General features: G+C 41.6%; 1 protein-coding gene across 3 annotated transcripts in view; it reads right to left on the bottom strand.

Annotated features, from left to right (window-relative positions):
- Positions 1–20,959, bottom strand: part of LOC124410795 (tyrosine-protein phosphatase 99A-like) — a 307,496-nt gene that overhangs the window by 65,124 nt on the left and 221,413 nt on the right. For all 3 annotated transcript variants that reach the window (XM_046889412.1, XM_046889413.1, XM_046889414.1), the window contains exon 3: positions 8,575–8,698. In XM_046889412.1, the coding sequence (XP_046745368.1) occupies positions 8,575–8,698 (124 nt within the window). The remainder of the gene's footprint in view (positions 1–8,574; positions 8,699–20,959) is intronic.

Below are 20,959 nucleotides of genomic sequence, written 5' to 3'. Positions count from 1 at the left end.
TATATACACGCCTGTATGCATTCGGTTTGTAGTTTTTCGCGGTACGTTGCACGTCGAACCAGTTGGACGCGACAAACCAGAATCTACCCAAAAAAACAAGAAAAATAAACCAAAATTGTTCGACAAACATTTCGCAGCCTTGTCAAATCTCACTCACGCGGTGATCGAACATGCATCATAAAAAAAAGGTGTACAAAAAACAGCGGGTATTTTTACATGCAGAACATACGTATTTGCCTAGTTGTACATACAAGCTTAATGGATGAAAAATTTCTTCGCGATTACGTGTGAAACGATTATTTCAAATAGATAGACAGACAGACAGATAGATAGATAAATAGATAGGTAGGTAGGTAGATAGACAGTTATATAGATAGACATACAGATAGATAGATATGCAGGTAGGTAGATAGATAGATAGATAGGTACATGAAACTTTTGAGAGAGCGAGATAGCGTGTGTGTGAAAGAAGGGGGGGGGGGGGGGGATTGGACAAATTAAAGACGAGCGGCGAGCCTTTCGAGCATCTATATACGGTCAGAATACACAAGGTTAATCTCGTTCTATAGCGTTAAAGGTGAACGGGGACGCGGTGTAGAAATACAAATACAAAGGGGTCGAGGAGGATCGCGGATAGCTGTGCTCGAAAAACAAATCCCAGAAGCGTCCAGCCAATCAGAATCTTTATAATTAAGTTTTCTGTCTAATCTTTGAAATGGCCGTCTTGTTTCGCCCGAGTTGGGCACAGCGCTCGCATAAACATGGCAATAGCTTGGGATTTCCGGAATTAGCTGAGAGGTCAGAAGAGCGGATTCCCTCAGGATCATCTCAGGCACTCTCTCTTCTCGAAGATCTCCGACATTCGCTGCAGTCAGACAGACCATCTCGCGGCTATTCGTTCCGTTTACCGATAACCAACACTTGCCACTTTATTACCGCACATTATACCATTGTGATTATCAGCTGTCGTTTCATCAGCGAAAAACTTTATTATTATAACCTAGCAATTCGGTTTTGATAATAATGGGTTATCCATCGTCGATGTATAACAAAATTATAGCAACGCTCGTTATAAAGTGATGACAGTATAACGTTATTAATCGAAATTCCTTACCCCCTTCCACTATTGATTTACTTTTAATTGTGTACGCTCAAATATTTATCATGATAGATTTTTAATTACTTACCGTGTAAATATTAGCTGAAATTGAGTAATATTTACCCTGAATACGTGTATTTCTTGTCTTATAGCGTATAACATAAGCATGATGGGATATACCTGTTTCCAAAATGAAAACAAAAAAGAAAATTTCTGTTCGATCAGCGGGTGATGAACTATCGGAATGAAAGGCAGGCAGTCAGACATGCAGACCACCTCCTTCCAAATTTATTGACGCTACTTTTTACGCCGGAATATAAGGCGAAGGGGAGGTTAAAAAAGCACCAGAGAACGTAAGAGGCGCAGCGGCGCAGCGAGTAAGGGAGGGTGGGGATGAACGAGAGAAGAGCCCTTCCAACTCGAGATGTCTTCAACTGAGCACCAAGTCTTGGAAATACATGGTGAATTACCTTCGCCGTATCTCGGCGTAGTCACGTTTTTTCTCCTCTTCTTTTCTTTCCCTTTTCTTTTTCCTCTCTCTCTCTCTCTCTCTCTCTCTCTTTTTCCCTCCTCGAAGACATCACACCAGCAGTCAACCGTTTTAAGAGCTGCAGTTCACCTTGCACCTCGTTTTACATGTGAATAAAACATGGCGGTGTGTTTTACATCCTTGATGATAATGATAATAATAATAGTGCTTATCATCAGAACCATCCGTTGAGGAAATGTCGGCGCCGATTATATCGGATTATGCAGATGCATGTTAAAATGGTTTTTTTTGACGAGGAGGTGGATTTTATAGCTGTAGAGTAACGGGAGTAATGGATGAACTTTAATTGGGAACTCTGGACGCGCCACCATAATTATTCCTGCACTCTATAGATCTATGAATACACACCAACGCCTGGATGCATGTCTACTAACCGCACACCCACAATTAATCTATCTTAACGGAATTGTTCGATATTCGAATTGCCGGCGCTGCATCGTTATTTGAACGAGTTCGGTGTACACCGAATGCATTCGGTAGGATGAAACTGCGACGCTGCTGCCTTGATCATACACACGGTGACGCCAACGTAGATTTCTGAACCAGCTGCACGTGTAGCACTGTATATTGTATCTGTCTATGAATGTGTCGGTATGTGTGTGTATAGATATATACATCGATGGCAAATTGCGGACCGCCCTTTCGATTAATTGGAAGTGCACGGATGGACGAAAGGACATTGAATGTGATTGCTTCGGAGCCTGGATGAAGATCGGCGGCCGGAATCAAGTGCAACAAAATAGAGGATCTGCGGATTGACTTCAATCTTCGGATGTTTACACTAGGCTACATGGCGGAAGTTTATACCCAGAGGAAACGGTGAAAATTGGCAGGCTGAGTCCGCTTGAACAAAATAATTGAACTTTGTTAGTCAGCGAGATCGTACAACGATAATATTTTCCGCTACAAGGTACGGGAGCCAACTTACTCCAAACGAAATTTTGTTGCTATGATGACTCGGTAGCAGTTACCAGTCATCAGTCAGTTAATAACAATTGTTTACTGAGCCTTCCGGAATCACTACATCGATTGTTTGAGATCTGCTTGACATAGAAAAAGCCGCATAACCTACAATAGCCTTCCCAAGCCGCGTTCGACAGTTGAAACATGAGGTGGCTAGCCTGTATGAAAATAGGACAAAACTCGCGCATTTGCAGTCGGGCACTTAAGGTAACGTAGTACTCCTACCCTTACCGACGGAGAAAATTCACCCTTTTTCTACCTATATTGAATAAACAAGCGGACGGAAAGAATTCAAATTGTCACGGTACATCGATCTTTTGTAGCGGAATTCAGGAAAGTTATTCGTGTCCCAAAAATCGTCGAAAAAATGCCTGATTTTTAGGCACGTGTTACTATTTCCACATTACAGAAACCAAAATGTGCATAGTTGAGATACTTTCCGCCATCCCGGAAAGAATAAGGAGTAAAATGAGCTATCATGAGACTGTTTTCATGCAATATTGTACGTTTGTTTATTGAATATAGCAAAAAAAGTGGGAGTTTGCTCAATCGGTAAGGGTAGGAGTACTACATGACGTTAATCAAGTTTCACAATTTCCTCTCGGTATATAATAATGATCACCCTGCATGAAAAATCGATCGATCACCGGGAAGAATTGAGATTAACCAAGGCAAGAAGAAAGCGCCATAAAATTCATCAGAAACCTTTTTTCGGCGAGCAGCGTGCGGGAGGCTAACTGCAGCGGCAGGATGAGCATACAGTGTGGAAAAGGATGACTCCTGCACCGTGGGGTCGAGGAGGAAATGGCGGGAGCTGACAGAGCTCGTTAGCGAATGAAATAATAGCTGAAGAGGAGCGTAAAGAATGTCACTGCGGGAATGAGGGCGCTGTTAGGTCGCGGTTTCGGAGGTCGAACTTGAGGTCCGAAGGGGCTAGCGGTGCAAGGAGGCCGATCGTTCATCAGCCTGTTTTCAACCCTCGACGGTGATGCATGGGGAATTTTATTGCCTGCGGGGCTGGGTGTGTAAGAGCTGCGCGCAAACGGTGTGCGCCGATAAGTCACGAGCGCGACTACAGATCCCGTAGGTTGGCGGGCAGAGGCGCTCTTATATACCTACCTACGTAAAATTCGCGGAGTCGAAACTAGAGCTTTCGCGTATAGAACGAGGTGATTTACAAGCTTGAGGAAGATTTATTTGACGCGCTTAAATGCTTACTTTATCGCGGCTACCTAGTCGAGTGTTTAAAACCCCTTTTATTGAGCGGAACGCGTCGACCATCGAACTGTGCTTAATTTTTTGCTCCCTCCATCCGCCGCCGAGTTCAAACTTGCGCGGAGTGACAGATAATCTATGGATCAGTCTCGGGTATTTGCACCGGTTCTTCTGCTCAAATAAATTAAACAACGCCTATCCCAAGCGCGAACGGATTATAAAATCTGCAGGTGCCTCGGTCTTCTCCGTAAAATGATATAACACCGAGCCAATTTACTCGAGTTCAAAGAGCGTTCATATAGCCATGAATGTAGACATGCCGCTGCAGACGGACCTCGGAGTAACGGATCAGCCTAATTTATCTCGACCGGAATCCCTCCGCTGCTGGAGACCCTTGAAAGGGCTAACATTCAACGCGGCGTCCCTCAGGGCTTGTACGGCGAAGTAACTGCGGGAACAAGACGAGGCGGGCGTTTAATTCGTTTGAAATTTCAAGCCGAAGCAGCTCTGAACTCCGCGAGAAAATCCTTCAGGCAGCCGTGGAAAGCTTTTCCTTTTCGAAACTGAGAAGAGTCATTGGTGCACGTCGTAATCGTCTCGAAGATCTTGGAAGGGTAGTAATATTTCGAAGGTGGAATCCCGCAGCCGAAAATCCGGCTGCCGAACTGCCAATAAGCAATGTCGAATTGTAGTACCCAAAAAGGATGTGAGGCGGCTGAATGGAGGACGCAGGACTCACTGCAGGACGAGTTTGAGACTGATTCTTCTAGAAATAATGAATGGGTTTGAGCATGCGATAACGAAAGGAAGGGGGATTCGCTCTTGTGGATTTCATACGGGAAATAAAGAGCTTTGGTGAGGTTAGAAATCCTTTGAGGGGGGAGGAATCGTGTCGAGAAGGACGATGAGAAGGAGGAGGAGAAGGAGATGACCCAGCTTTCGGTTAAGCGATTCTGGGCCCTTCCTAAAACATCCGAATGAATGCTATCAATTGTCGGAGAACCACCGAAGATCAAATGAAACTGAAATGTCTGCTCCTCCACCCTTTTCAGATCAAAGTTTCCCTATCGGATTCCAAATTTATCGATGATCCGATCGAGGCAATTTTTTTCCCTCTTTCAACTGCAGGATGCAACGCTATACTATGGAAGTGTTCTCTGAATTTTGACGACCCTCAAACGCATTACAACGAATATTTGGTCTCCATCTTTCACTTGGTCTTCTTTCGAAATTTATTCTGTAACAATTAATTGTGCTTCTTTCATTTTTGTTCATTCCAGTTATAATTTTTTCTCCAATTCTTCATCTAACTATCGGTTTTTGTCCAAATTTTTGTTCAGTTATCGATGTTTGTACTAATTTCTGCCGAGTCATCTATTTTACTGTATACAGTATTGTTCATTAATGCCTTCCCCTTCCGGCTATCTTGTTTTCGGTGCGAAACAAAATGCAAGTTCGGTTCTATACGAATTATGTGACAATGAATGGCGATGCGGCCGACGAGAGAGATTGGCAGTCATTGTCACATAGTTTGTATAGAATCGTACTCACATTTAGTTTCGGACCGAAAACAAGTTAGCCGGAAAGAGAACGGATCAATGAACATTACTGTACAAGCATTTGTCTAGCTATCGATTTTTGCCCAAATCTATTTCTGATCATCAATTTCTTATCTAATCTCAAAATAATTCCTACAAATTCTGCACAAGGTTTCAATGTCGATTTAGAGTAAATTGCTTCTCTCCTTTGCATTCACAGAAGCAGACCCAAGAGTTCGGAGAATGCAAATAGTTTTCGCGCACCTCTGGTATTCATTGGTCGTACGGTTGTGTGTGCTAAAAAAAAGATAAGAAAAACAACGTAAAATAAAGAAGTTTGGAGAAAAGATTTATCCTGCCAAGTTTGCCGATAATGATGTTTCTTTTTTACGAGAAGAATCCATATGAGAGCGTCTTTTTCGCCTAGCTCTACATGATTGGACAAAAATCGCCGGCGTGGATCGAGTTCATATTCATTTTTCGTTTATGTGGGTGATGTCGAAATTTCACTAGATCACAATCCGTAGCAATTGTTAAAAAAAAAAAAAATAGATAAATAAATAAATAAATAAATAAGTAAAAGTAAAATCTGTGACTGATTTATCTGCTCCAGCTCTGAAGATATTGCGACAGTAAGTGTGAGCTCTGATTAGCAGCCAGACTCCGCCATAACGGCTGTTCATTATGAGGTAATTAACCGTCAACTTTCTCCGCAAGAATTTTCCAGTGGTCAATTTAAACTCTTTGGCTAGGAACTTTACTATAAAACTAATATTTTTCCGAACTTTCCTGAAGTATTACAATAGTTTTACTCCGGGTGTAGCGAAAGACAGAAAATCGACGTTGAGTGTGTTGAAGAGCGAGAGAAAGGCAGAGAGAATAGAGAAGGTAACCCTGGACGGAATGAGAAGGAGAGAATATGGAAGAAAAATTCTCAGGGAAACTCCAATATTTGGCGACCCCTAACGACACTCCCTGATATATTTCTCGCAACTTATCATCCCGGCTTATCCCCGTGAAAAACATGATTAAAGATTTCCAACAAAACGCGTTCTCTCGGCTCTCTGCACCCGGCTCTATTTGTAAAGGAAAATAAAAATAACCTCGCAACGTATTCAGGACGCCGGAATATATATTTCCGGCTTAATATTGAAAATAAAAAGAAAACACACAGACTGTACATACCTATAAAGGAAGAATATGAAACAAAAAGGAGTGGGTGAAATAATAAGAACAAGAATGAGAAGTCGAGAAAGGGAAATGGAAATAAAATATCTCACAATTAACCGGAGCGAGAAGGGACGGGGAAGAGAATGACGAAAAAAAAACACGGATCGAACAAAAAAAGCACTGCAGCTTTATGAGTCCATGCTGTGCAGCTGCAGTAGCGGCGGCGGCAGTCTAGCTAAGAAATTTTAAATTAAGTCAAGCCTCGCAGACGAGCATGGATTTCGTCGGCCCGTCCGTATTATAGTTATACGGATATATATGTGTGTGCTCCAGTTGGGTGAGTTAATAAAATATTTAATTATATTTCCTAACGCAGATATGAGGTATACGGTACTAGAATTAAACCATGAGAGAGAAAGACCCCATCCCCTTTCTCAATTTCCACTTCTTTCTTCGTGTCTTAAATAGTTAGATATACTAAAACGCACACTGGAAACCCCACGACATCTCTATATTCTCATTCTTGTTAATGCTTTAGTAGTAGCTGGTTTATGAAAAGACGTCATAGGCTGACTGGGTGGCAAATCCTTGGGCGTTCTTCCAGCAGAAGACCTGCAAGCTGCAGTGTGTAATGCAGATCGCATGCCGTATGCACAAGTCAGGGCTACGGTATACACGATGTTTCCAAGTAAACACCGCAGTATGTTGGCTTGCCTACCACTAAGGGGAACAAATATCGGTAAAACAGACCTATCGAGTCATTGTCACATTAATCAAGTCGTTATATAATCACTTTAACTTGACTCCGGAACGCGATCACTGAACGCTTCGGTTTAGGTTATAATTCGCAATAAGGGCCGTTCCAGCTCAATCGCGAGGACTTTAAACGCGACGTTACTTACCGATAAGTCGGTAGGCTTGTTTTACCGATATTTTTTCCCCTCGGTGGAAGGCAACCCAACATACTGCGGGGCTTACTTGGAAACACCCTGCATGTGCGCAAGTCACTATGTATGTACATAACCATAGATATTCGATCGAGATTTCTCGAGGGCATTATCTCGCTAACGTCAGAGTCATCGCCGTTGCACACCGTGTTCGGTGTGTACACAGAGTCCTCGAGCAAATGTCATTAATCACCCCTGTTTCACGTACGAGCAATTAGGGGCTGCTTTAATAGTTGACGAGATAGTATTGCGCTTCGCCTCGCCTCACCTCGCCTCACTTCGCTTGGCCCAGCCGCCTCTTCACCAAAGCATTTAAGTACGGAATTGATATTAAGCGAGTGCGTTCTCCACGTGCTTCTCGTGGTGCTTTCAATAGAAATGTTTAATCTCATGCGAATTTCCGGGCGAATATTCTCTTTACTGCGATTAATTGATTAATCGTAGACATCGTTCGATTATTTCTTCGACTAATCGGTGTTTCAATTTATCCTTCTTACGATCAATCGATCTATCGTTTTTTCCAATTAATCGATCAATTTCACAACCCAATTGAGTATGCATAAAAAATCACTCTTGCTGGGCCAAGTTTTCCGAATTCCGGGGGCAAATAGTTTGGGTATAGAGAAAAATGAGAGTTTCATAAAATTTGAATCTCGAAACTTTAATGTTTCGTGAAAAAATCACACAGTTCTTGGCTTGCAAGGCTATGAATTATTTTCGTAAAGTGTTTAAAAATCCTGAGCTCATCAGAGGAATTTTTATTACCGGGAACCCGAGACGTATTGATTATTGATGCGTACACATTCCTGAACACGGTTTTAATTATCGCAGGCAGATAGGACTGCAGGCCCGAATTGCGCAAAGCGATAAATTCTTTACCTCTCGTTCTTTTTTCCTCTGACAATAAATCCCTGGAGGTTTGTTGTACCTTGTATCGGAAGAAAATTATCCGCCTGTTGGTTCCGTGTACACGTACATATATGTAATATTCCTGCAAACATGTATCCGCATAAATTGAGCCGAGATTTGCACCCCCGGCAATTTTGTGCATAGAAATAAATCGTCGAATGATTAAATTATTATTTCACTCACCGAATGTAGATGACGTAATTGGAGATCGGGTTGTTATGCGAGTTTGCACTCGCTGCCCATGAGAGATTCACCGAACGGGATGTGAAAGCCATTATCAATGGCCGCCCTGGCGGATCTGGAACGTCTGGAAAAATTTCAAAGCGTTTTTTACCTCGTTTGTTTCCACCCCAAAATTCACGGTTTTGCATATGATTTTAAGAGTTTGAAAAAAGTTTTAAAAAGCAAATAAACCGATCAAATACATGTTTCAAGCGACAGTTTGGATCATTTTTTCTTTCTGTCTTCTGTCTCTCCTCCCTCAATTTTGGGGGAAATGGCGTCGCATGAATCAATATCGATTGTTATTATATACCCTCCGTTATGCGCCTAATCGTTTGCAAAGAACATTTAAATGGAAAAACTTGTTCGATAGAAATATACCCTCGGATACACGACGGCTGTTATCTGTTTGTTATCGTGAAAGTTTGTCTTAAATTTTACCCCCATGTTTGACTGTATCCTGAATGAAATTTCAGAAACAAAAATACGGTATCTCGGATTTGTCCTACCGTAAAGAACGACGATTCAACTTTCGCTAATCTTGTTTCGCTGTTTTCATCAAATAATAAATTATGGTCGAATGAATGGACCAGAATCTGATCTTTGAACACTATTACAATCTACGATCGACCCTGAATGATGGGAAACGATTTTGCAACCCAACATATAGGGTTTTCAATATTTCTTGCAGTTTTTTTTCCTCTCTCGTTATCCGTCGACCTTTGCATCGTCCCCAGCTTCCAGGTATACGTAAGCTTTGAAAAGAGATTGCTGGCACAGTCATGCGATCGGATAAGTGTGAGCGTTTAATATGCAACGCTCGGTGTTCCTCGCGATATCATATTACGAACAGGTTGCATAAAATCGCACAAATGAGGTCGGCGAACTTTGACCCCGAGATTAAGTCTTCATCCCTTTTGCACGAGTCGCCTGGACTTTATACTTTATATATGCATAAAGTGTTGGCTTGTTTTGCAAACGTGAAACGCTGAAAAACTCTAGACCAGAAGTGAAGATTTAGACAAAAGAAACTCTGGATCAATTCGGTAATATCTCTGATTATGAGTGTTAATATTTTTCTATTGTTCTTTTTATACTTCTGTTAATAAAAAAAAAAAAAAAAAAAAAAAAAAAACACAGGAATTTCTAATCGCTAGCCGCATTATTCCGATCACGTACGTTATATCTTGATTAATTTTTTCGGTGGTAGCAAGAATCTCGGGTATACGTTTTGCTTTTTTTTTGTCTTCTACTGTAATTAAATTTTTTTTTTCTTTTCACCCCGCTGCAGATGCAACTAGATATGCTGAATGCTGTATGACCTCAAATTACAGGTGTCTGCGCGTTGAATATAAATTAGTGTTAAAATTATTTATACACCAGTTAAGGTTTTATCTTACGTTGTCTTTTTTTTTTTTTAGCTATCAAGTTGCGTATATTAAAACAGAATTTATAATTACCGGGGTGAAGAAAAAAACGGTCAATTCTGTCCGGTAGAATTATTTTTCATCACTGAATTGTAGAAGTGAATTTTCATCGCGAAATGGATACACGTAGGTACTGCATGTAACGACGGGCCGTCTCTGTGTGGAATTAACCTGCGAATTTCACCCAGATGTAGACCCAGCCTCGATGCTTTATGCCTCCGGGTGCGTAGTAAGGTGCGTGCTTACACGGCGGCACGAATTTCGCTTGAGGTTTGTGAAAAGGGCGAATCAAGGGCGCCTCGAGGGTACAACAACGCTTTCCTTAAACGCCGAGGGACTCTTGGAGGGCAACTTGAATCCATTTTTAAGAACCTTAAACTCCCCCACAGAGCAAACATCCCTTATTCTTGTATCTAAATCGGGGGAATAACGAGATTCGCGAATTTTCTTTGCAACAATTCCGCATCACCGTTGTAGTTTCGAAACTCGGGCACACGTGTAACAGCATCAGTGCCGAGGGTGGGCGGGCGGGCGGGGGTTTGTTTTTCATTTCTATCCTTTCAGAGCTTGTCTGCAGACGCGGCCATAAGCGTGAGAAATCACCGGTGGCCTTGCAAAAGCTGAAATTTAAACAAACGATATGCAGGTTACGTTTCTTTCTCACTATACTGTAACTATATTCTTTTTCTTTTATTAAATCACCTACGCGTCAACGTTGACACGATACGACGTGCGAATATATTTAGAAAAAATTTTCTACTCTTCAAACAGGATTTGCGCCAGAAATGTCGAGGAGAAAAATTCGAGATGAAGGAAAAAGAAGGAAAAGAAGTGGGCAAAAAATGTGGGAAAGAAGAACGCACCATAGGAGGAGACGGATAATCCAGCTATAATCCCAACCAGAACATATATAAGGTACGCGCAAAAGCTGAACACTGCGCCTGTAGGTTTGCTAACGAGAGAAAAAACACATCTCCGCGAAGAGGATATTAGATCTTTGCTTTTTCAGGGCAAATATTTGTCCACCGCGCCTAACTTCCTCAGCAATTGGCTATAAGAAATAACAGATCGTACGGGACGAAAAAAAGTTACTACAATCAATTGACTCCAAGTTTATGAAGAACAAAAGCTACAGTACATCGTGACAGTCTCACGGAACTGAGCATCCAAATGCGCAAGCGCCAAATCACGTGGTTTCGTTGATAGATTCGTCCAATTGGCGACGAGATTTTTGTCTACTTATCAGGTCCACCAACCCAGTAGACGCTGGCTACAAAGTTGAGATGGCCGAAATGTGACGGGTCAACCTAACCTCGTAACTTTCACGATGTGTAGTTCGAAACTTTTTTTAGAGGTACGGAAAATGCGCCATATTCGATTCGACAATTTTATTCCCAAGCAGCAGCATCTTGGGTTGCGGTGCGAAGAAGAATAAGAAGTAAAAAAAAAAAAAAAAAGAAGTAATAATTTTGACAGGGCGGCTTGCGCGGCACCCTAATATATGTGTGTATTCTCTGTAAGCCTAGCTGCGCCGAGGGGTGTGGGAAACAATTATTTGGAGACAAAAGATAAGGCGATGGTCCTCGTGTCTCTGGATGGAAATTTGCCAAGGGTTTCACACGCTGAGTAAGAGGAAGGAATACAGAGGCGAAGAGGCCCCAGGGGTGAAGGGTGAAATTTACATCGTCACTTCTACATATGTTTCTTTGTAGAGTACTCGTTGTTATGTACGTGGGTACATATGCCTGAGTGTATGCATGTATTCGTGCACGTTTGTAGGTTCGCAGGCTGGAAGAGGAGGATACGCTGAAAATACGGAAGGACCTTCCAGTCTCTGCTGTCTGGGTGCTAAGAATGAGTAGAAGAGAAGAGAAGTCGTGGGAAAATTTATACCTGAAAAATACACGTTGAGATGGAAATAAAAAGATGGTAAAACAGCGCGGCTCGTGGGACAAAATCGCAAAAGTGGAATGTTTTCGGTGCCAGCGGTGGGATCGGGCAAGGAGCGAACGTCACTTTCCTGATTTACACCAACTCCTTTTGTCTTCTTGGGCTGACATTACAACGGGCGTCCTTCTTCCTTGCATATTCATTCCTCCCCTCGGTTTACCACAAGCCCACCTGGGTCATCGCCTCGAGTGAAATAACGAGGTAAAGTTCTCGTCTTTATTTGGTTTTTACTTTTATTTTCTACGAAAATTAGAGAAGGAGCCGCGATCCCTTGGACTGCCTCGTTGATGTTGGTGAAAGAAAATCCCAAATGCAGCGTATGAAAAACTGAAACGAGTGGGGGGGCGGAGAAAAAGAAAACAAAAACAACCAAAAAAATCACAAGAAAATCTAAGCATTCTCTTGTTACTTGCACTACACAAGCGTTGATCCCGTAAATTTTTTACGACTCCATTAAGCAAACACGAGGGTACAAAGTCCCAACTAATTTCTCTTCAGAGATTTCGTGTCGTGTGTAATTAGTACGGGGGATGGGAAAAAAGGAAGGTAAACAACTGGACAAAAGAAGCTACTGCTCTTTCTCTTGGTGTTCATGTTTTCTTTTAATGTTATTTTCTTATTCTGTTTTATGCGAGCATTATTTTTGATATCCTTACATCTTTCTAAACATATATCTACAATAACAATAATTCATGTTAAATAAAGATTCTTTAATGTTCGATCAAAAGTTACGGTGTCTTTCGTTCCTGGGAAAAGCATTTGAACGAATTACGTTGTTGTGCTTCTCATTTTGGTTCTCATATCTTCAGGAAAATTAAGTATCGAGGTTTCGTTCAATAAGCTGATTTTCAGTCCAATGGCATTTCTACGAATTCAATTCTCCAGCCGTTCGTCAAAGACTGCAAGCACGCGTAATATTATTCCTTTCATGCGTTATTGTACCCATATTTTGAGCTTGCAACCTCCAAGAGATACTGTCGTGGTGTTTGTGGAATTACTCTGGAAGATTTGCGGCACACAATGGCGATATTATTAACTCTTGATTTAATTTTCCTTCAGACTTAGGTTGTCTGAGATATTATATAAATTCACGGTAAAACAAATAATTGGAAAGTGGCTTACGTTACAAGCGTTCGATCTAACGTGAATAATAATCACTTCGAATGTAGTATCCGATATACTTGACAGAATTCTTTGAAGTAAACTCCAGTATTGTCGATACAATCATAGGAATTATTGTTTGTTATTGCTGGAAATTGATAAATGAATAATGAAATCAGCGTGGGAAAACAGACCGAGAAACGGTGTAGATGAAGAATAGCAACACAAGTTGGTGATAAATACAAATAATGAATCAAAGAAATTATCTCGTTGACGAGATCTATGATCTTTTGATCATGAGGCACAAATCCGATAAGGAGTCACGCAATAAACAGACGAGTAGATTACGCAGGTCAGTGAATATAACAAGCTTTCTGCACGACGTCGTTGAGAAAAAAAAGGAGAAAAACCCTGAAGCACTAGGCGAGCCTGGAGTTGAGTTTTCGGAATCTCTGTAGAGCTCTTTACGCAAGTTTGGCGACGGTCCGCAGTTTCCACTTCATTCGATTGGCGCACTCATGTGATTTAGATTCGACAGACGATCGTTTCTTTTTTTTTTATCCTTATCACTTGATGCAGCAACCTCATTCATTTTATGACATATGAACACACAGATTTACGATGAATACTAGAACAAAAAAGCGGTCAAAACGGGTGATTTCACCCTTTGTAACAATATCATCGAAGAAGATAATACAATCAAAGGTAACTCGTTTCCTTGCGAGTTTAGGATCCAAAAACCGTTCCGCGAAATGGCAGAAAGTGAGAGTATAAGATTTGCTAGCTAATTTAGCATCGCTTTACAATGAATACCGATAATAACACAGAGGTTGAAACGAAGAGCAACGCGACTCTGCGGCACGTAAATAGGCAGGTAAATAGCTGGACGATTACCACATTACTCGGCAGGGAGCCATTCATTTTCATTAGGAATAAATAATCGTTGAAATTGGTCGCTCGCTAGCTGCTAGCTCGGCCAGTCAGCGATCCGAATATCTCCCCGTATGCGCATCGCACTCTCTATAATAATCTGTGTATGTGTTATGGCGGTGCTTTCGCCTAACTAATGAATTAGCCGCATTTGCGACATTCCCCGCTTTGCTGTTCACTGTATACATCATATAGACGTTGTACATGTATACGTATAATATTCAGTTATATACGGCTGTTCAATGCGGTAATTGTAATGAATCAAACGAACCTGCGATAACCATGCGGTGATAATCAACTCATCATACGAATCGAGTGATATAAATTAAGATTATACACGGCGTTACCAGGTGGATCCGAAATTATACCACTTTCCCCTCTTGTTCTTGTTAACTCATGCGCCGCGAGCAAAAAGGGTTGGCAACACACACGCGCCTGATGGAATCCGAAGCTCTTCTCTTCTGAACAACTCTCCAGTGAGTTTGACATTCTCGCGGAAATCCTCAGAATCGTTTAAGCTGCGAGACAATTAAAGTGTACATGTAGTAAAGCGCCATCTGGTGGTTTCAATTTTTGAAAACAGCCGCATTTAATTTTTCAAGTTTTTTCCGTGCCTCTTTTCTACCGTGAATCGATTTAATATGGCAAAATGGAAACGTGACAGACTGCGCAAGGCTTGATGTACTTCGACATCGGTAAAATTGGGTCGAATCGATCGGATGAATAGTTTTCTCGACACCATATTGCTTGGAGTACTTTTACATTCTGCCAACCTAACCTAACCTAACCTTGACTCGGCAAAGCGCCTCGCCAGCTTCCCTGCATGAGCGTTTACTCATTCATAGGCGGATATTAGATCCGCCCGGCCCCTGTACAGACTATATCAATTATAGATGGTTGATTAGAAATCGCTCGGCGCGAGGGTGAACTCAAGGAAGCTCGTGACTTGAAGAGGCGAAATTTTACACCGTGCAGCGGTCTTGCGATATAGGTACCCTACATCCACTCCACTGAGACCGCGAAGAGGTCGGAGGGAGAGGGCGAAAGGAACTGTTTGTATCAGACCGCTTTATCAGTAAGTAATAGAGTGACTCCGTCCCAGCTCGTATCAGATGGAAATAAACGCTGAAGAAATATCCAGTACCAGATAACTGGTGGAACAGTATATTTCTTACCAACTGTTCCTCGGGGAATTTGTGCTCTGACCCTGCAGGTGGGGTTCTCTCCGTGTGTGTGTTGGTGGTTTTTTTTTCTTTCTTGGTACATTTTTTTAACCTCCCCCCTCCTTTTTTCCATGCTACCGCCGACATTCCCCAGTGGTCTCGTACACTCGGATACCTGTGGCCTTTCATGACATACAAACTACGCCAAGGATGCAGTAAAATATGGTATCGGTCTCTCAGGTGACGTATCAGAGTGCAAGAGTTGATTGGGTTGCACCGCACCTACGAGTAAATACTCGTAAAATTCGATATCGATCTTTATTACCCCAAAAAAATAGCACCTTCTTTCGACGTTTCATGTCTGGCTTTCTATATCGGACGAATGCTGGGTAATTGAATTTCAAACCAAAATGGCCGCTCTGTGATACGCTTATAATTATACTTCAGCTACTCCAGCGTAAACCGGGCACAAGCGTAATTATGTCAGGTTGTAAAAAATGACGGTAAAAAATTAATTGAGATGTACGATTTCAACTCCAATGAGTGCGAATTTTACCTCTAACCAACGTGAATTTGCTTTCTGTTGTTGTCGTTATTCCAAAGTGTGTATAACCGTTGTAGCTTCACATACGATCGTCACTCGATCTCTGGATAACGACAGTTGGCTAGTTTTGTTTGTTTTATTCTCCCTCTTTTCATTCTATGTTCTTTTTTTTTTTTTTTTTTTTCACTGTGATTCAGGCGAGCAGAAATACGCCAGAGTTAAATTGCTTTGCGGCGGCCGGGTGAAGGGAAGGGAAAGGAAACTACTCGAGCTCCCTAGTTACAACCTCGTTGAAATCAAAATGGTGATTACAGTTGGCAGCAGTGTAAAGTCTCGTTGATGCACTTGACGGCTCGCCTACCCCTGAGCCCTAACGGACTTTGAAGATGTGTGTATATGTGAGTTAGCGTTTGTGTTTGTATTGTGTGCGTATCTACCGTGCAGTAACATCATCCGCTCCTCCTCGGGCTAAGGAGAGCTGTCTCGAGTATAATAAATATTATACTGGCAGCAGCGGAGCGGAGCAAAGGAGCGTGGCGTTGGCAAGGCTCGTGCGTCGCGTTATGTATGGTATGATGTTTTGTGGGCAAGCTGTTCACCTCGTTTCATCATAGCTCATTCGAGATTTACGTCTTCCCTTAAATCATTGCACCCGCGGCTCCTACTTAACGCACGTTTACTGCGTGCTACCCTGCAAGACGAATGATATATATTTACGATTCGAATAGCCCGCCAAGCGGAACGTCTCTCTGTGTAAGAACTACTCTATGCCCGTGTAGCTACACCAGATTTAACATGTTGGTATAACATCTACACCGCGATAATTCTTGGCTTGTTATTGACCTCGGAGAATACCTTATGTACACACAAATGTATGCGCGTGTCTGCCAGCATTGTTGGTGAAACCGACTGTGATTTACGCCTTATCGTAGGCAAAACGTTACACACGGTAAACATCTCTGTTTAAAAAGAACTACGATTTCCGCTAGCTCATACGTGAGCACCTGCGTACTATTACTATTACCTTCAACTTCTCTGCGCGTATGTCTCTCTTATTTTATAATTTCCTTTTTTTCCCCGGATCTTTTATTTCACCTCCGATGCTGCTGGGTCGGCTGTAACTAAATTTCTCAAAAAGTATTAGACTCTCCAGTTTATAGCTGTAACTCCATCGTAGCGTGGCGGAGGCTCGCAACCATACCGAGAAAGATATTTGTAACGACCCGAGCGATAAACGGTGTCGGAATAATAGAGGGAGGTTTAGAAATACGACATCATTTTCCCTCCCCCTCTTTTCCTCCGCACCCTCGCTCTTCTTTAAACTCCAAGTATACGTGCTTTTGTAACGATAAAGACAGCAGTTTCTTTTCCATTTTTTTTTCTTTCCCTCTCTCTCTTAGGTTCCAATTTATTTTTCTCTTTCTCTTCGTATACATTGGCCGATAAAAACGTATTTCCGAAATTTCACCCCGTGATACCACCCGCAAGATAATTGGCTACATTAACTTATAATCACTTGTTAATTTGGAATAAAAATTTACAGAATCACGCTCTTCATTTCTCTATTACCGCGTAGTACCTAATTTACTCGGTAGAGTATGTCGGCGGTAGTTTTGTCCCGTTGTCGCCTGGAATCTTGTAGTTTATGGCCGATGTGTATATTATGTGTTCGAGAGCAAGCGGCTTGCTTCTCCTTCTCTGTTTCATTCTCCCCCGTTCGATCTATCGAATCCTTCCGGTGGAAAACGATAAATCGAACGCTTAACCGCACCCTTCACTTACCGGAGACACGCGCTGCCAGGTATTTCAAAAATTTCATTACCCAGGAAGCATGGGTTATTTTGAGAGAGAGAGAGAGAGAGAGAGAGCGAGAGAGGGGGAGGAGAAAGATGAAGGACTGCGCAGCATGACGAATACATCACCCAATGAACGAACCGAACACCTTGGCGATTTCATATGTAATACATTATAGGTATGTGATGTGGACTGCGTGTAACCTTACATTATACACACGAGATACTGAAATGAATATATTTTTGGGGTACATTTAGGGCATTCCACGCCAAATCGATCACTTTCGGACTAGACTCGTTTCGATTTGACTGAAAGTTTTTTATATTCTTCTACCTTATGAAAAACGTTTTTCCCAAGTTTTTCAAATTTTTCTATCCAACCAAAAAAAAGTTGTTAATTTTTAATGAAATAGCTATAACTTTTTCAAAATTTGACTTATCGGCACATTTTTTCTTTTTTTTTTTGTAAATTTGTCTCCTCAAATGTACTGTTTGAAAAAAAAGAGACTAAAAAATTATTCAAACCTATCTACATCGTTTTTTTTTTTAGATATTTGGATTTTGATTTTTTTTGTTCTTTTTAATATATCTAACTTTGATATTTTCTGCCAATCCTCAAATTTTTTTCAGATAGATGTTTTTTTGATTTCTTGTTTCTTTTTTTACAAAATTCCAGTTGAAAATATTGTTCCGCATGGCGAGAAAGGAATGCTGACGAAAAGAACTTGTTGACCTTTGACCTTAGATAACTTTTGACAGAGTAGATTTATGATAAAATAATAACAGACCTTTTTTGTAGAGCGTTCAATTCCCTACAAAAATACGTTTTCGTCTTATCAGTACGCTAATGAGTTGATGAGTTCGAAATTTCCAAAATTGAAAAAAAAAAATTCCCCATGTTCTTTAAAATGGGAATAGAAAATCGCGATGATGCACCTCTAAATAATAATCTTGAGAGCTCAAACTTGGAAAGCATTCTTTTTTCATTATTTGGAACAACATTTTCGACTTGAACTTTGAAGAAAAAGAAGTGACACGAAGGGTGCTGTGGACGCAAGCGGATTATAGTAGCATGCATTATTGTGTTTAAACATAAAGTGTAAGTACTTGGGGATATTATGTTCCATGTAATCTTCCCGCCACCCTTCGGTCCACTTTCTACCTCTCGGTAGGCTCGCGCGGCGCCTCTTTTGCTCTTTCAATCTAGGGGTAGGTAAGGATAATATTTTCAAAATGGCGGTGGGCGGCCCCCTCCGACACATAAATATTGAAAGGGAAGTTGGATCCGTAATGTAATTAGGCGCGATGTAGATTTTTCCCGATATATATACACACATAGCCGTGGATGGGTAGGTTATGCTTATGTATTGCGGTGTACATGCAGACGTATAATGTACATCCACCCCAGAAACGAAGATGTAGGCGAGATACCCGCCTTACACCCACGGACCTATAACGCCGGGTAAACCCCGTGCGGACTAATGAATTATTTATTTAACGAATCGAAGAACCACCGTTTACATGGCGTTACGAATATATTTACAGGACTCTTGGGATTCAAACAACGCCGGCTACGAAACGCTAAATGTTTTTCAAATTCGCTGTGAGCCGTGCAGCGGTATAATATCAATAAAATCGACACTGTGATAAAGATTCAAGTTTACAAAGTTTCAGTAAAAATAATAATAACAATAATAATAATAATAATAATAATAATGTAAAAAACAAAATAGCAACGAATTTCTCCTGTTCATTTGTCAGTGAATTTTTATTTCTCCTTTCAAAACGAAGAACGAGTTGATAGGTTGTAGCATCAAAATTTAAGGTTAGTAATGTTCATCAACTTTTGTTATTTTAACCGTCGTAGAAAATTCATTTGAAATTTATTCATTGCGAAAAACTTTTCGACTCCTTAAATTTGCATGAATATGGCGCGCAGATCAGAAAATGCCCTCATGATGTCAGGCCTGGTTGTCGCCGTCATTTTATGACCACATAACCTAAGTTTTTAATTTTAATGGGGGCAAATCATAATTGTTGGGCTTTGAAATTACTCGTGTCACATGAATTAATTAAACACAATCAATTATATACCTGCACCACTATCCATACACGAAAAACGACGGTCAGCGGTCAGCTGTCAGCCTGGTTGCATTGATTTTATTTTTTCCCACCAGATGACGCATGGCAAAGTGACAATCCCAATAAAATCTCACTCCTTAGCTTCGAAATGAAATATGTGTTTACACAATTGGGTGTCTCTGAATTTTTTTTCAATAATCAGAATCCCTATGAAATACACAGTGTGAGCCATGTTTTCTATATGTAGTCTATATTTGTTCTTTGTATTATTAGTTCAGAGACTTGGTCCAAAGTGTCGCACACATGTAAACATACCTATAATCCTCAGCCTTAACGTATCTCAAATTTAATGTGTTCTAATTTCAATAATTCCGTGACGTAAAATATTAGATATCAACATAATATAACAATAATACACAAATAAGTGAAAAATAAGGAATAAAATGTATGCAAAAACAAATAACAATGCCGTCGGTTGAAACGCGTGCCAAGTCTCGGGTTATTTGCCGGTAGGAAAAGCTCTCGCACGATTGCTCTCGTCAACAAGGGGCAGGCAAGCAACGTCTGAGGGAGGAAACTAGGAAGGGAGCCAGTGCTAGCGGAGCGGAAGCTTGCGAAGCCGTGAGAAAGCTCTTGGACCCGAAGTGAAAACTTGGTGGTTGCAGCAGCATTGGTAAGGTTGGATAAATTCCATTATCGCGGTGCATGGGTGTCCCATACAGCTGGAAGGGGTTGGCCACCCGCATCGGCGAGTCCCGCGGCCGCCATCTTGGAATCTCCCGTCCGTCGTTAAACTCGAAAAACGGGTGCAGGATTTTTCTTTCCTTGTCCATTTTCATCCAGCGCTCTTTTACTTCTTTCGTTGGAGCTCGGAACTGAACACAGTTTTCCCGAGTCGGCTTGCGGGAACTCGGAAGGTTGAAAGCGTATAGCGAGGAGCAATGCCGTTCCGACGGTGATCCGCCGCAAGCTGTGACCCCCTCCCCCAACCCCCGCCTCCCCCGCAACCCGGACCATAAATATCCTCGCAAGCGAATCGAAAAATTCCGCCATGTTACCGACGTAACGTGGATGCGATATATTGACCCAGGATGGCTGCTGCTCGCGGACTGGCGGATTCCCCCTAGTCCAATACACATTTTTCGTCCTTCACTGTTTTCTGCCATAGATCCAGGAAATAATAATACGTAAGGTTGAGAAGAAGGATTGAAGTGGGAAGATAAAATTAATATTGCATCCCGAGTGTTTCTAACAGCGAAACGATCCGTGCGCCTGAGCCAGGCAACTGGAGTTACACCTAATGTTCAGGTTGAGCACCGTGTCCCGTCCTCTTGTTATCGCGATGAACAACCAAAT

The sequence above is a fragment of the Diprion similis genome, chromosome 10, assembly GCF_021155765.1.
Source record: "Diprion similis isolate iyDipSimi1 chromosome 10, iyDipSimi1.1, whole genome shotgun sequence".
Taxonomy (NCBI): Eukaryota; Metazoa; Arthropoda; class Insecta; order Hymenoptera; family Diprionidae; genus Diprion; species Diprion similis.
The sequence above is the reverse complement of the archived record's forward strand: the minus strand, read 5'-3'. Positions and strand labels throughout refer to the sequence as shown.